This window comes from Ictidomys tridecemlineatus, chromosome 3 (genome assembly GCF_052094955.1).
Source record: "Ictidomys tridecemlineatus isolate mIctTri1 chromosome 3, mIctTri1.hap1, whole genome shotgun sequence".
Lineage (NCBI taxonomy): Eukaryota > Metazoa > Chordata > Mammalia > Rodentia > Sciuridae > Ictidomys > Ictidomys tridecemlineatus.
In genome coordinates this window covers 32620255-32634724 of record NC_135479.1, presented here as the reverse complement: position 1 = coordinate 32634724, position 14470 = coordinate 32620255, and the positions used below count along the sequence as shown (strand labels likewise).

Here is a 14470-nt window from a genome sequence, read left to right as displayed (position 1 = left end):
TGCTGCCCCACGATTACTGAGCTACATCCTGGGCCCCTTCGGACGAATTTCAAGTGGCCTCAAGGAATTCTTTCACTTTTTAAACGAGGCCGCGGGAGGCAGCACGCAGACAGTGACTGAACTGAAGCCTGAGAGCTGGAGAAAGTAGACTGAGGTAGCGGGGGCGAGAGCGGACCCCGTACCTAAGCTTGCCGTCAGCAGTCCTTACCTTTGCTGAGTTCGGAGGGTTTCACCTCCAGGAGTTCCTCAGCATTCTGGAAACCTGCAGACACCAGCTTCACCCGTACTGCAGGAGACAGCGGGAAACTCACCAAATCCCGCTGCATTTCAAAGCGGAACGTCTCTGTACACTACAGCGCAGACCCCACCCCTGTAGCTAAGTCCGGGAGACCAAAACTCCGCACTCCCGCGCCCGGGCTGTGACGTCAACCGTAAAGCGGAAGGGGCGGGGTCTGCGGCCTGACTGCACGAGGCTTTAGCTTTGCGACTGTGGGGAGTATGTGTTTTCTTTCACACCTCCCAGGCTTCCGATGTGACTCCTTCATATACCGTTGAGGGTTTCTCCATTTAATGTACACGGTGACAATAAAAAGATGGATGGCCTCCATCTTAGGAATGGAGAGCTTGGCACAGCAGGCCCTACACATCACATTGTCTCTGAACTGTCCTGTTGAGTGGAAGCCTCAGTCATTAAGAGGAATTAATTCCCTGAGTGGGGATAGTGGGAGCAATAAAAGAACACAGGCCAATTAACCAATTTTTTGGTGTGACAAGCCCAGGAAGCAGTCATATAAGGATTAATCTATGCTTATTATAGTATTCCAGCCCCTTGACTCTTCTCGCTAGCCGTCCCCCCTTTTCTGCCCCCCCTCTTTGCTTTTCCCGCCCTCGCGAGGGATTGTGGGCCAGACCCCCCACCTCCGCGGGGAGACTCAGTCCAATCCCCGCACCCACGCACGCCTTCCCGCGAGTCAACCCTGGAGCATGGAGGCTTCTGAGACCGTTAGCACTTCACCGCCTGCTTAGCTTGAGAAAAGTAAGCATGTAATGACCTATAGTGGACTGGCCTCTGCTCCTGGTGTCCTGAGCGGGTGGGGGTGGGGGTTCGACTCCCAGTAAAGTTGCAAAGGGTGTTGAAGGCCTGGAAATGACCGCTTCTAAAACACAAAATTTAGGGGGAATTGGGAGCTGGTTTGGAAGGTGGTTTTTGAGGTCATTTTTTCCCTAGGGATTATGATTTATTTAGGGGAGTAATTTATACCCTACTTTTTGGCCACGATTTTTTTTTTTGGGGGGGTGGTGGATTGAAGCCAGGGGCCCTGTATCTCTGACTGATATCCCCAGCTCTTTTTGAGCTTCGCTGAAATGCTGAGGCTGACCCATCAGACTAGGAATCCTCCTGCCTCAGCTTCCCAAGTCGCTGAGATTACAATTACAGGCATACGCCACTGCGCCCAGCCTTGGCAACGACCCTACCCTTGATTTTTCTTCCCAGCTTAAAGGAATTTTTTAAATATCATGAAATAGGACTAAGGAACAACATTCTGCTGAGCACTGTAACAAATCCCATACATTTCAAATGCTCATAGCCATGCCATGAGGAAGACTAGGACGTAGAAACTCAGCAGGTTTCTTCAAGCCAAAATTCAACCTAGAACACTCTTTGTTACCTCGAGTTACCACCAAATTGTAGACCTCTTTTGAGAGGGGAGGATTTCAGAAATTCCTAACTTGGTAGGGTAGGGAAAGTTTGGTAGAGATAGTCAAAATGTGGTTGGTATAAGTACATTGCTTAACATTGGTTTTTTGGGGCGGGAGGCGGGGAGCCAGGAGCAGGGGCATAGGAATTGAACTCTGGGACACTCGACCACTGAGCCACATTCCCCAGCCCTATTTTATATTTGATTTAGAGACAGTGTCTCACTGATTAACTTATGATTTACATCTGGTACTCAGTGGCATTATCTAAATATTGTCCTCTTGAGAATTCACACTTATTTTTGTAAAGCAATCAGGTTCTTGGGTGAAGAAGACAGTGTTACCTTAGTCAGCAATAATTCTTTCAGTTTGGTGAAACACAGTGGAATTGGTCATGTTTAGAATTTCGTTTCATCTGCAGGGAGAGTTAAGAAACTAGTCAAGTGCTAGGGATATATAGCTCAGTGGTAGAATACTTGCCTTGCATACAAGGCTCTGGGTTCAATTCCCAATACTACCAAGAAAAGAAAAGGAAAAAGAAACTAGTGGACTCCATATGAAGCTACACAATTAGCTGCTATTAGTATTTTCCAACCCTGCCTCGACTTGCCTATAATAATTACCATTTTTATCATCATTCTGTAGTAGCTGTAGTCCCAGCTACTTGGGAAGATGACTTGAGCTCTGGAGTTTGAAACCAGCCTGGACAGCATAGTAAGATCTCTCTCAAAAAGAAAAAAGAAAGAAAGCTTGGGATGTTGCTCAGTGTTTAAGTACCACAGGGTTCCATCCTGGTACAAACAAGCAAACAAAAACTATGGTTCTGATGATTCTTAATCCTTATGCTTATTCAAATACAGTCTTTTGCTTAATCTATATGTTGCAAATATCTTCCCACTTTGCCATGTGTGTTTAAATTTTGTTTTATGAGGGATTTTTGTTTTGTTTTGTACTTTAGAGAGATTTACTCTATGTAACCTAGTCAAATTTTGTATTTAATCTTGATTTTGGTAACATGCTTAGAAAGTCTCTTCAAAATTAGAAACATGGCCATACCCAATGGTACACATCTGTAATCCCAGCTTTCTGGAGGCTAAGACAGGAGGATCACAAGTTTGAGGTTAGCCTGGGTAACTTAGTGAGACCCTGTCTCCCAAACTAAAATATATAAAGGACTGGAGAATGATCTTAGTGATAGCATGCTTGAGGCCCCAGTTTCAATCTCCAGCACTAAAAAAAATAAAAAGAAAGAAATTATAAGCATAATTTTTTAGTATATGACATTTCAATTTACATTTGAATATTTTAATTTGATTTTTTTAAAGAGAGTGGGAGAGAGAGAGAGAGAGAGAGAATTTTTCAATATTTATTTTTTTTAGTTATTGGCATACACAACATCTTTGTTTTGTATGTGGTGCTGAGGATTGAATCCGGGCTGCACGCATGCCAGGCGTGCGCGCTACTGCTTGCGTCACATCCCTAACCCCTTAATTTGATTTTTAAAAAGGAATAGGTGAGGGGCTGGGATGTGGCTCAAGCGGTAGCGCGCTCGCCTGGCATGCGTGCGGCCCAGGTTCGATCCTCAGCAGCACCACATACCAACAAAGCTGTTGTGTCCGCCGAGAACTAAGAAAAGATAAATAAATGTTAAAATTCTCTCTCTCTCTCTCTCTCTCTCTCTGTCCCCCTCTCTCACTTTCTCTTTAAAAAAAAATAAAAAATAAATAAAAAAATTTAAAAAAAAGGAATAGGTGAATATTTGAATATTGTGTTGCACACCTGTAATCCCAGTAACTCAGGAGGGCTGAGGCAAAAGGATGACAAATTCAAGGACAGGCTTAACAACTTAGACCCTGTTTCAAAATAAAAAACAAAAAGTACTAGGTATGTAGTTCAGTGGTAAAGCACCACTGGGTTAAATCATATAGATAGATAGATAGATTACACCATGAGTAAGGCCTTAGGTTCAATCCCCATCCTTGACCTCCAGCAAAAGGTAGGAAGGAATTGTTTTTTTCTTTCTTTACAGTGGTGAGCTAATTTAGCAGTCCTTATGAAGTAGTCAATCCTTTCCCCATCCATATGAAATGCCACTTTATCATATACTTTATGTACTTAGGTCTTAACAGTCCTGATCTAAAACCTCTTTAGTCATCTGGGGGTTTTTTGTTTGTTTGTTGTTTTTTTAAAGAAAGCCTTTTTTCGGTGGACACAACATCTTTATTTTTATTTTATGTGGTGCTGAGGATCGAACCCAGAGCCCCAGGCATGCCAGGCGAGCGCGCTACCGCTTGAGCCACATCCCCAGCCCCAGTCATCTGTTTTTAATACCCTGCTAGATTCGGTTTACAAATATGTTATACATATAGTTAAAATAGTTCTGCATGGCCAGGCACAGTGGTGTGTGCCTGCAATTCCAGCTTCTCAGGAGACTGAGGTAGAAGACAAGGGTTGCAAGTTTGAAGCCACCTTGGCAACCCTGTAAGAACCTATCTCAAAAATAAAACAAAAAAGACTGAGGATGTAGCTCAATGGTAGAATACCACTGTATTCTATCCCAGGTTCTGCAAAAAAAAAAAAAAAAAGTTTTGCTTTTTTGTTCATAAGTAGATTGATCTATGGGATTATGTATGCTTTGGGCAAGTTTTTTGTTTTGTTTTGTTTTGTTTTGTTTTGTTTTTGGTGCTGGATTGAACCCAGAGGTACTCTACCATTGAGCTACACCCCAACCCTTTTTATTTATTTTTTATTATTATATTTTTTTAGTGTCAAGGACTGAACTCCAAGCACTTGACCACTGAGCCATGTCCCCAGCCCTATATTGTATTTTATTTAGAGACAGGGTCTCACTGAGTTGGTTAGCACCTCGCCATTGCTGAGACTGGCTTTGAACTCACGATTCTCCTGTGTCAGCCTCCTGGGCCGCTGTGTCCAGATCCCCTTTTATTTTTTATATTGAGATGGTCTCATTAATTTTCTTAGGATCTTGCTAAATTGCTGAGGATGGCCTCAAACTTGTGATCCTCCTTCATCAGCCTCCATAGTTGCTAGGATTACAGACATGTGCCAATTCCCCCAGCTTCAGCTATTTTTTTTTTTTTTTGTACCAGGATTTAAACCCAGAGGCACTTAACCACTGAGCCACATCTCCAGCCATTTTTTTAAAAATATTTTATTTAGGGCTGGGATATGGCTCAAGCGGTAGCGCGCTCGCCTGGCATGCGTATGGCCCAGGTTCGATTCTCAGCACCACATACAAACAAAGATGTTGTGTCCGCCAATAACTAAAAAAAATAAATATTAAAAAAATTCTGTCTCTCTCTCTCTCTCTTCTTCTTCTTCTTCTTCTTCTTCTCCCTCTCACACTCTCCCTTTAAAAAAGAAAAATATTTTATTTAGTGACAGAGTCTCATTGAGTTGCTTAGGGTCTTACTAAACTGCTGAGGTTGGCTTTGAACTTGAAATCCTCCTCCTCAGCCTCCTGAGTGTCTGGGATTATAAGTTGTGATACTGGGCCTGGCTGCTTATTAATCTTTAATAAGATTTTTAAAACTATTTTTAGTTACAGGGCTGGAGTTATAGCTCAGTTAGTAGAGTGCTTGCCTCACATGCATAAGGCCCTGGGTTCAATCCCCAGCACTACAAGAAATATATACATACACACACACACACACACACACACACACACACACAGTAGATGGACCCAATACCTTTATTTTAATTATTTTTAAATGTGGTGGTGAGGATCGAACCCAGTACCCCATAAGATTTTTAAAACAGTATTATTTCCTCCTGCTTTAAAGATATGAAACTCTGAATAATTTATTTTGGCAGAGGAGATAATATCAGAAGAATTCTTCTGCAAAGCAAAAAGGCTTCAAAATCAGGTATGATGACACAGCCTCTCATCTAAGCAATCTGGAGGCTGAAGCAGAAGGATAGTAAATTTGAGGCAAGCCAAAAAAAGACTTGGGAAATAGGGTGGTTCAAATATGATCTTGGGGAGGCACTTGAAGATCACTATTAAACTTGAACACTCTAATTCTATCGTACAGTGAAGAAGAAAGGAAAACTATTTATTATGTGGATGTCGAATACATTAATTATTCACTATTGCCTGAGACAGGATTTGCTTTTTTTTTTTTAAGGAATCTAACAGGATTCTAATAGAGTTGAGGAGTTTCTTGTAGAATGGATTCTCCAGTGGTCCAGTTCTAGATTTAAGAAAAACCTGTGGAAAAACAGATAGTTGACCCTGTACCTGTGGGATTAAGTAAGAGAGAATTTAAGGTACTTGGAAATATAACTTATTCCTGCTTGAGAGGGAAGACAGTGATCATGGAGGTGAGGGTCATCTATCACACTCCAGATTTAGAATTAGGGACTAGGAACATTTTCCTAGTTTACTTCTTTTCAAAATTAGCATTTGTGGGCTGGGGTTGTAGCTCAGTGGTACAGTGCTTACCTAGCATATAAGAGGCAATGGGTTCAATCTTCAGCACCACATAAAAATAAACAAAAGTATATTTTTTTAAAAAGGACTGCTCTGCCATTAAAAAAAACTTCCTAAAAATATTATCACTTGTATAATGGGTCTTTCAAGTAACAATGATGACTTGCTGTATGTTTGAAAGAAAGCATTTTGCACTTATGCTTGGTGCTGTGGACTAAACCAACTTTTTACAGTATGTTCACTGGGTTTTCTAATGTATTTTTTTAACTTTCTATTTTTATTTTTCCCTCATAGGGTTGGGAATTTAACCTAGGGCCTCAGATGAGCTAGGCAAGCACTTTACCAATAAACTATACCCCAAGTCCTTCAAATGTTGTTTAACCAAATTTCATCTTTTCAGACCTGCTCATTCAGGTTACATAACAGCTTTTTGAACTGTACCACAAATCACAGTAACCAGCATCATAACCTTTGAAGACAGGAGCTAGTGTATGTTATTTAGCTTGTGATCTGTAGAGTATATTTATCTTTACATTTTATTTCAGTAGCATCACCAAGCATACTACGAAAGTTGTGCTGAATGAATGAGATCAGTGAAAGGGGTGTGGATTATGTAAATAAGCACAATGACTGCTGGTCATTCTTATCACAGGCCTGTATTTTCCAAGATGTTGCCATATCCAGATGCACAATATTTGCTGCGTGGTTACTACATTTTGGAATCTTTTCATTTTGGAATTATGGAATTGTCAGGCCTCTTTCTTATCTGGCAGGTGAGATGCTGATGCTGCAGGTTACTGGTGACAAGTCCTGCTTCCCCAAATGTTGAAGTTTGAACAGTAGAGAAGCACGCCGAAGCAAGCATAAAAACCAGGTTTATTTAAAAAGGGGTAGTATAGACTTCTCCAGGGAGGGAGAAGAGGGGGCATAGCTGGTATCCTAGTATCCCCAGAAGTGAGATATTCTGCCCTTTTTATATGTCCTAGGATTCCTTTGTTCTCCTGCCTTTCCACCTTTCTCCTTCCTGCATAGGTGACTAGGCCCAGTAATGCTCGGTGGGAAGGCCAAAAGGTGGGAAACAGGTGGGTTGAAGGGGGAAGGGCAGGGTGGAGTAGCCAAGGACACATTAATAACCTATATCTCCCTGTAGGGAGGGAAATTCCTGAGTCAGATTACTTTGGCAACAGGTTGGAGCAGGAGCAAGTTCTTGATAAGATCCCTCAGGGGTCTCTTATCTCCAACTTCCCAGACTCACTCAAAATTGGCCTCCTTGATCCAATCTGACTCGATTTACCTATCTACACTGAATACCTGTCTAATTCTGGCTTCAATACCATGATCACAAAGGTGCTTTTCCCACGTGAGGCTCATCCATTGCACTTTGGATGTGCTAACTCCTGTGATTTCCCCAAATGTGAGAAACTCAACTGCATAATTTGTGGTAGTGGGGGATTGCTTTCATACTTTCCTCTGACTTGATTTGTTCAAATAATAAATTTCTGATTGCAGCCTTTTTCAGGCCAGACATAGTATTTATGAACACTTACAGTTTTTTATGTGTTTGTATTAATTTTTCTTGTTATTAGCAGTGGTTTAGGTTAATTTAATACAGCTATTTTCTCCTTGAGTTATAGTTTGTGAAGTAGCAGGAATATGGGGATAGCATGAATAATAATTATTATTTTTTTGTAGTTGTAGACGGACACAATACCTTTATTTTAGTCATCTTTATGTGGTGTTAAGGATGGAACCTAGGGTCTCATATGTGAGGGGCAGGCGCTCTACCACTGAGCTACAGCCCCAGTCCCCTATTTTGTATTTTATTTGGAGACATGGTCTCACTGAGTTGCTTGGCACCTTGCCATTGCTGAGGCAAGGCACATGCTACATTTCCAAACTGCTCCACAATTCAGCATTGTTTTTCTTTTGTAATACTGAACCCTGAGTTCGATTTTCTGTACTGGAGAAAGATAAAGCAAAACAAAACACCCTAAAATTGAGCTAAATCCTCAGCCCACTTTTTTGTTGTTTTATTTTGTGATAAATTCTTACTAAACTGCCAGACTGGTCTTGAATTTGCAATCCTCCTGCCTCATCCTCCTGAGCACCCAGGATTACAGGCATGCTCCACTGCTCTTACATCTTTATGCAAATTATGTCATTATTTTAGGCACACCTGATAATCTCTGTATCTCAAATCCTTACATCAGCAGTACCCTTTAGGTGGAAAGTAACCAGTTCCAAGGATTAGGTTTTGGACATTTTTGTGGGCTGTCATTTTGCCTACCACATCAACAAAAGCCTCAGATTTGTCAGAAGTTTTGACGTCATCAAAAGGGGCTTGGTATATGTAGATGACCACAGTGCCTTCTGGACTTGTTCATCTATATACATTTTTGAGTTTTTTGTAAATAAATATAGTAATCAAACTGTTATTGTTTGGTTCCTACAATTTGGAGAAGTCGTTATATGGAAAGTGATCGGCTAGAGTTTGGGCAAAGATAGTGCGAAAAGTGTCTGGAGTCTGAGGGTGTGATGCCTGGCAACTATCACTACTCATACTTACCTGGCAGGGGAGATACCATGGTCAGGAAGGTGGTTTTCCCAGGTTGAGGCTTATTCATTGCACTCCGGATGTGCTGACCCCTGTGATTTCCCCAAACGTGGGAAACTTGACTGCATAATTTGTGGTAGTGGGGGACTGCGTTCGCGCTCTCCCCTGCGTTGGTTGTTGGTGATATGAGAGACTTGTGTGATACTTATATGCAATACTTTTATGTAGTCCTTACAAAGTGTTTTTCTCATATGTTTGGTGGGTTCCATGTTCTTGACTAGGCCATTGCAGCAAACACCCCTGAACAAAGAGTTTAATTTTTTTTCACTAGTACAGCCCTATAATAATGTGCTATTTTGGAGGCATTTTAAGTAACTATTTGAAATTTTGTTTTCCAGGGTGTGTTTGTTTTTCTCATATGCTTTTTGCCCAAATATAGAAGTAAAATTGTTTTGCACTAATTAAGCTTGTTTCCTGTGATTACTAAATTCAGTTGTGAATTTTTTTAAAATAACTTTACTTATTTATTGATTTTTATGTGATGCTGAGGGTTTAACCCAGTGCCTCACCATGCTAGGCAAGCGCTCTAGTGCTGAGCTATAGCCACAGCCCAAATTCAGTTATGACCATATATATAATATATATAACGTATATATATGTTATTATATGTTTTTATTATGTTATATATATATATATTTATATATATATATATTTTTTTTTTAGTTGTAAGTGGACATTAGCCAGCATCTCCAGTAAATGTTGAATGATAGTGGTTAAAGTTGACATGGTTGTTTCATTCTTAACTGCAGAAAAAAAAATTTCAATATCTACCATGAAGGATGTTAACTGTAGGATTTTCATAGATGCTGTTTATGAAGCTAATTACTGTGGTGAGATTATCCTAAATGGATAATGAATTTTTGTCTTGTTGCATACCTTTCTTCTTGATTTGTTGATATGTTGAATTACTTAGATTTATTTTCTGATCTTAAACCAACTTCAAATCCCTGGGATAAATCTAAAAAGATCATGATATGCTACTCTTTTGCATATTGCTGGATATAGTGTCTCTTTTTTTAAAGGAATTTTGTGTCTTTGTCCATGAGAGATAATGGTCTGTAGTTTTCTTTAAAGTGTCCTATCAATTTAGATATCAGAGTAATGCTGGCTTCAAAAAATAAGTGGAGGGCTGGGCATGGTGACCCATGCCTGTAAACCCAGCAGCTTGGGAGGCTAAGGCAGGAGGACTGAGAGTTCAAAGCCAGTCTCAGCAATTTAGAGAGATCCTATCTCAAAAATGAAAATAAAATTAATGGGCTGGTATGTGGCTCAGTGGGTAAGCACCCCTGGTTTCAATCCCTGGTACCAATAAATAAATAAATGATAGAATAAATGGGGAAATATCCCTCATCTTTTGTTTCCTCATAGTTTGTGTGAGATTAGTATTGGGGGTTTTGAACAGAATAGTGATGCCAACAAAAATAGGTTTTATCAGGATCCCTGGATGCTGTGTTAATAGTCTGGGATAGCAAGGATGAAAGGAGATAGGAGGCTACAGTAATCTGGGCAGGGGTTGAGAAAGGCTTGTCCAGATTGGTAGCACTGGAATTGTAAAAAGGGATCAGATTCTGAATATATTTTTAAGGAAAAACAAAACAAGACTTGCTGGTTAATTGTGTTTGAGATAGGAGATGAAAGAAAGAAGAAAAAGATGACCTCTAAATCTGATTTCTATTTCTCCTTTAATATTTTTTCACTTGTTGAAAAACAGAATCCAGGGTGGGGTTGTGGCTCAGTGGCATCGTGCTTGCCTTGCACATGTGAGACATTGGGTTTGATCCTCAGCACCACATAAAAATAAAAACAAAAATAAAGATATGTTTTTAAAAAGAAAGGAAAAACAGAATCCAAAGTGCACTCCTTCCTTACTCTTCCTTTCCATCCCCATTCAAGGTAAAGCTGGGGCATCAACCTATAAAGGCAGTCAGAATCATGAGAGGAAGTGGGGATCCTCCTTGAACTTTTTTAAAATTATTTTTTAAAACTTTATGTTATGGAGGGGCTAGGGTTGTGGCTCAGTGCTAGAGCACTTGCCTAGAATGTGTGAGGCACTGGGTTCAAGTCTCAGCACCACATATAAATAAGTTAAATAAAGGTCCATTGACAACTAAAAAAATATATTTAAAAAAACTTTATATTATGAAAAATTTCTAATGTAAACAAAATAACTCCAGGCATTCCCATTTAACCATACCAGCTTCAGCAATGACTAATTCAAGTCCTAAATTGTTTCATCTACCCTGAATACTCTAAACCCACCCACCCTGATTATTTTAAAGCAGATTCCATATTTTACAAGTTCAGTGTCCTTATCTGAAATGTTTGGGACCATAAATGTTTGAGATTTTGAAGATTTTTGGATTTTGGAATATTTGCATAGACTTTATTAGTTGAGCTGGGTATAGTAGGGCCTGCCTGTAATCCCACCAACTTGGGAGGATGAAGCAGGAGGATTGCAAGGTGGACTCTGGCCTAAACAATATAGTGTGGAGACCCTGTCTCAAAATAAAAAGGGCTTGGGGATATAGCTCAGTGGTAGAGAGTGCATGGAATTGTTCCATCATCAGTACCCAGAGGGAAAAATAATCTCTTTTTGCCCTTTACCCCAAAGCTAGAAGTAAATCCTAAAAATATTACTCTACTTTTCCCTGCCTTTCTGTGAAAGAGTTTGCCATATGCCTTTAATTTCAAAGACTCTGGAAGCTGAGACAGGAGAATCAGAAATTCAAGGCTAGCCTGGGCAACTTAGCAAGACCCTAAATCAATTAAAAAAAAATATATATATATATATATATATATATATATCAGAGCTGGGGTTGTGGCTCAGCGGTAGAGCACTCGTCTAGCATGTTCGAGGCCCTGGGTTCGATCCTCAGCACCACATAAAAATAAAATAAAGATATTGTGTCCATCTACAACTAAAAAATAAAATATTAAAAATATACCCTCCAGGCTCAGTGATGCATGCCTGTAATTCTAGTGGCTCAGGAGGCTGAGACAGGAGTATTGCAAGTTCAAAGCCAGCTTCAACAATTTAGTGAGACCCTAAGCAACTTAGTAAGACCCTGTCTCAAATTACAAGCTGGGGATGTGGCATAGTGGTTTTGAGTACCCCTGGGTTCAATCCCTATTTCAAAAAAATTAATTAAAATTAAAAAGGGGTGTTCATAGCAGCACAATTCAAATAGCAAGACTGTGGAAGCAACCCAGATGCCCTTCAATAGACGAATGGATAAAAAAAAATGTGGCATTTATACACAATGGAGTATTACTCTGCATTAAAAAATGACAAAATCATAGAATTTGGAGGGAAATGGATGGCATTAGAGCAGATTATGCTAAGTGAAGCTAGCCAATCCCTAAAAAACAAATGCCAAATGTCTTCTTTGATATAAGGAGAGTAACTAAGAACAGAGTAGAGAAGAAGAGCATGAGAAGAAGACTAACATTAAACAGGGATGAGAGGTGGGAGGGAAAGGGAGAGAGAAGGGAAATTGCATGGAAATGGAAGGAAACCCTCAGGGTTATACAAAATTACATACAAGAGGAAGTGAGGGGAAAGGGAAAAATAATACAAGGGGGAGAAATGAATTACAGTAGAGGGGGTAGAGAAGAGGGGAGGGGAGGGGAGGGGGGGATAGTAGAGGATAGGAAAGGCAGCAGAATACAACAGACATGAGTATGGCAATATGTAAATTAATGGAAGTGTAACTGATGTGATTCCGCAATCTGTATATGGGGTAAAAATGGGAGTTCATAACCCACTTGAATCAAAGTGTGAAATATGATATATCAAGAACTATGTAATGTTTTGAACAACCAACAATAAAAAAAAAGAAAAAAGAAAGAAAACAAAGGCCTATCAATATCAATGTAAAAAAATAAAATAAAATAAAAAGGGGTGGGGATATAGTTCAGTGGTAAAGTGCCCCTGGTTCAATCCCTGGTACCACACACACACAAAAAGTTGGCTATAAGCTGGACACAGTGGCACACACCTGAAATCCCAGTGGCTGGGAGGCTGAGGCAGGAGTATTGTGAATTCAAAGCCAGCCTCAGCAACTTAGTGAGGTGCTAAGCAACTCAGCGAGACCCTGTCTGTAAATAAAATCACAAAATAGGGCTGGAGATATGGCTCATTGGTTGAGTTCAATCTCTAAGACACACACACACAAAAAGTTGGCTATAAATAGATTTTCTATCTTGTCTTGTTCAACTGTAGATTTAGGCCCTCATTCCAGAAAGGGTCCTGCTTCATAGAGGGAAGGAGCAGATTCAGTGATGCATGCCTATAATCCCAACTACTGAGGCAGGAGGATCACAAGTTGACCAGCCTAGCAAGCCCTAAACAGTTTAGCAAGACCCAGTTTCAAAATAAAGCTGCATAAAGAGGCCAAGAAGAATCTGAGTTCCAAATATATTTCTACATGGCTCTCCATATTTATAGAATCCTAAGTATAAAAATGGATATTTCACCCTGGATCTTTGGGTCTTTGATATGAAGGTTCCTGTGTCATGGAAAACTATAAGCAAATAAATTTGTTACAGCACTTTATTTCAGCAACATCAAATGTTGAACCTTCAGGAGGAATGTTTGAACTTCTCTACTCCTTATGTCCAAAATGCATCATTATCTCTTCTTCCTCAACTATATAATTTTGGGGCCCAGTTCAAAATATTGTTTATGAATAAGTTGAATATGTTTTTCCTATTTTGCTCCAAAGCTGTTGCTTTACTGGTATAAAATAGCACCAGTAAATACAGCACATTACAAAATTAAAATATCAAATACCAGCCTCAGTAATGTAGTGAGGCCCTAAGCAATTTAGCAGGACCCTGCCTTTTTTTTTTTTTTAAAGAGAGAGAGAAATTTTAATATTTATTTTTTAGTTTTCGGCGGACACAACATCTTTTTTTGTATGTGGTGCTGAGGATTGAACCCGGGCTGCACGCATGTCAGGCGAGCGTGCTACCACTTGAGCCACATCCCCAGCCCAGGACCCTGTCTTAAAATAAAAAATACAAAGCACTAGGGATGTGGCTCAGTGGTTAAGAGACCCTGGGTTCTATCCCTAATACCAAAACCAAAAATAAACAAATAAAACCCCCAAAGCCAAAATAACATTTAATTATACATAAATAAACATAGATAAATAACACACATAATATTCCCTTAATCTCCCACCCAAATCCCAGTTATCCTTTTATTCTTTCCAGAACTTTTGTTTTCCTTTCATAAATAGTATTATGCTGTCTTTTCCCACTCCTTAAGATGTATTTCATATGTCATCCTTTCTAGGTGCAGGGTATATTACTTAGTGGTAGAGTGCTTGCCTGTGCAGAGCCATAGGTTCCATCCCTGGTTCTGGGGGAAAAAAAAAAAAAAAGGCTTCTAGGGAGCCATCTCTGATGTTGCTGAAATAAAATGCTGAAGAAGTAAACTCTTGCCAGTAATGAGCCATTGTGTGAGAAGCTGTGTCATCTTTGGGCAGAGATCTTCTGCCTCAAGGAACCATTGTAAGCTAGTGAGAGCAACTAGGAATTCTGACTAAAAATGAAGGTTATTGAAAAAAGTTAAAGACTTTTTTGACTTTATGACTTCTTTTCCATAGCTCTTATTTGTTATTTTGTTGCTGTTGTTTGTTTGTTTGTTTGTTTTGCTTTTTGGTACCAGGGATTGAACCCAGGGGTACTTAACCACTGAG

The 14470-nt window shown here is 39.8% G+C and overlaps 2 protein-coding genes and 2 non-coding genes across 16 annotated transcripts in view; 3 read left to right on the top strand and 1 right to left on the bottom strand.

Annotated features, from left to right (window-relative positions):
* Positions 1 to 425, bottom strand: part of Rad51c (RAD51 paralog C) — a 36665-nt gene extending 36240 nt beyond the window's left edge. For 5 of the 6 annotated variants that reach the window (XR_005726393.2, XM_005321571.5, XM_005321570.5 and 2 more), the window contains exon 1: positions 209 to 425. Coding sequence is in view for 5 of the 6 variants with exons in the window: in XM_005321571.5 (XP_005321628.2) it covers positions 209 to 326 (118 nt within the window). In the remaining variant the exon portion in view is untranslated. The remainder of the gene's footprint in view (positions 1 to 208) is intronic. The other variant, XM_021724077.3, reaches the window with a different exon arrangement.
* Positions 426 to 927: 502 nt separating this feature from the next.
* The window catches only part of Tex14 (testis expressed 14, intercellular bridge forming factor), a 103220-nt gene continuing 89677 nt past the window's right edge, over positions 928 to 14470 (top strand). For 6 of the 8 annotated variants that reach the window (XM_078042318.1, XM_078042323.1, XM_078042322.1 and 3 more), the window contains exons 1-2: positions 928 to 1036; positions 6925 to 7025. The gene's annotated coding sequence lies outside the window, so the exon portion shown is untranslated. The remainder of the gene's footprint in view (positions 1037 to 6924; positions 7026 to 14470) is intronic. The other 2 variants (XM_078042320.1, XM_078042317.1) reach the window with 2 other exon arrangements.
* LOC120884561 (U1 spliceosomal RNA) lies at positions 7467 to 7624 on the top strand. The gene has a single exon (XR_005726996.1). It is a non-coding gene; the product is annotated as a U1 spliceosomal RNA (small nuclear RNA).
* LOC120884719 (U1 spliceosomal RNA) lies at positions 8710 to 8873 on the top strand. The gene has a single exon (XR_005727130.1). It is a non-coding gene; the product is annotated as a U1 spliceosomal RNA (small nuclear RNA).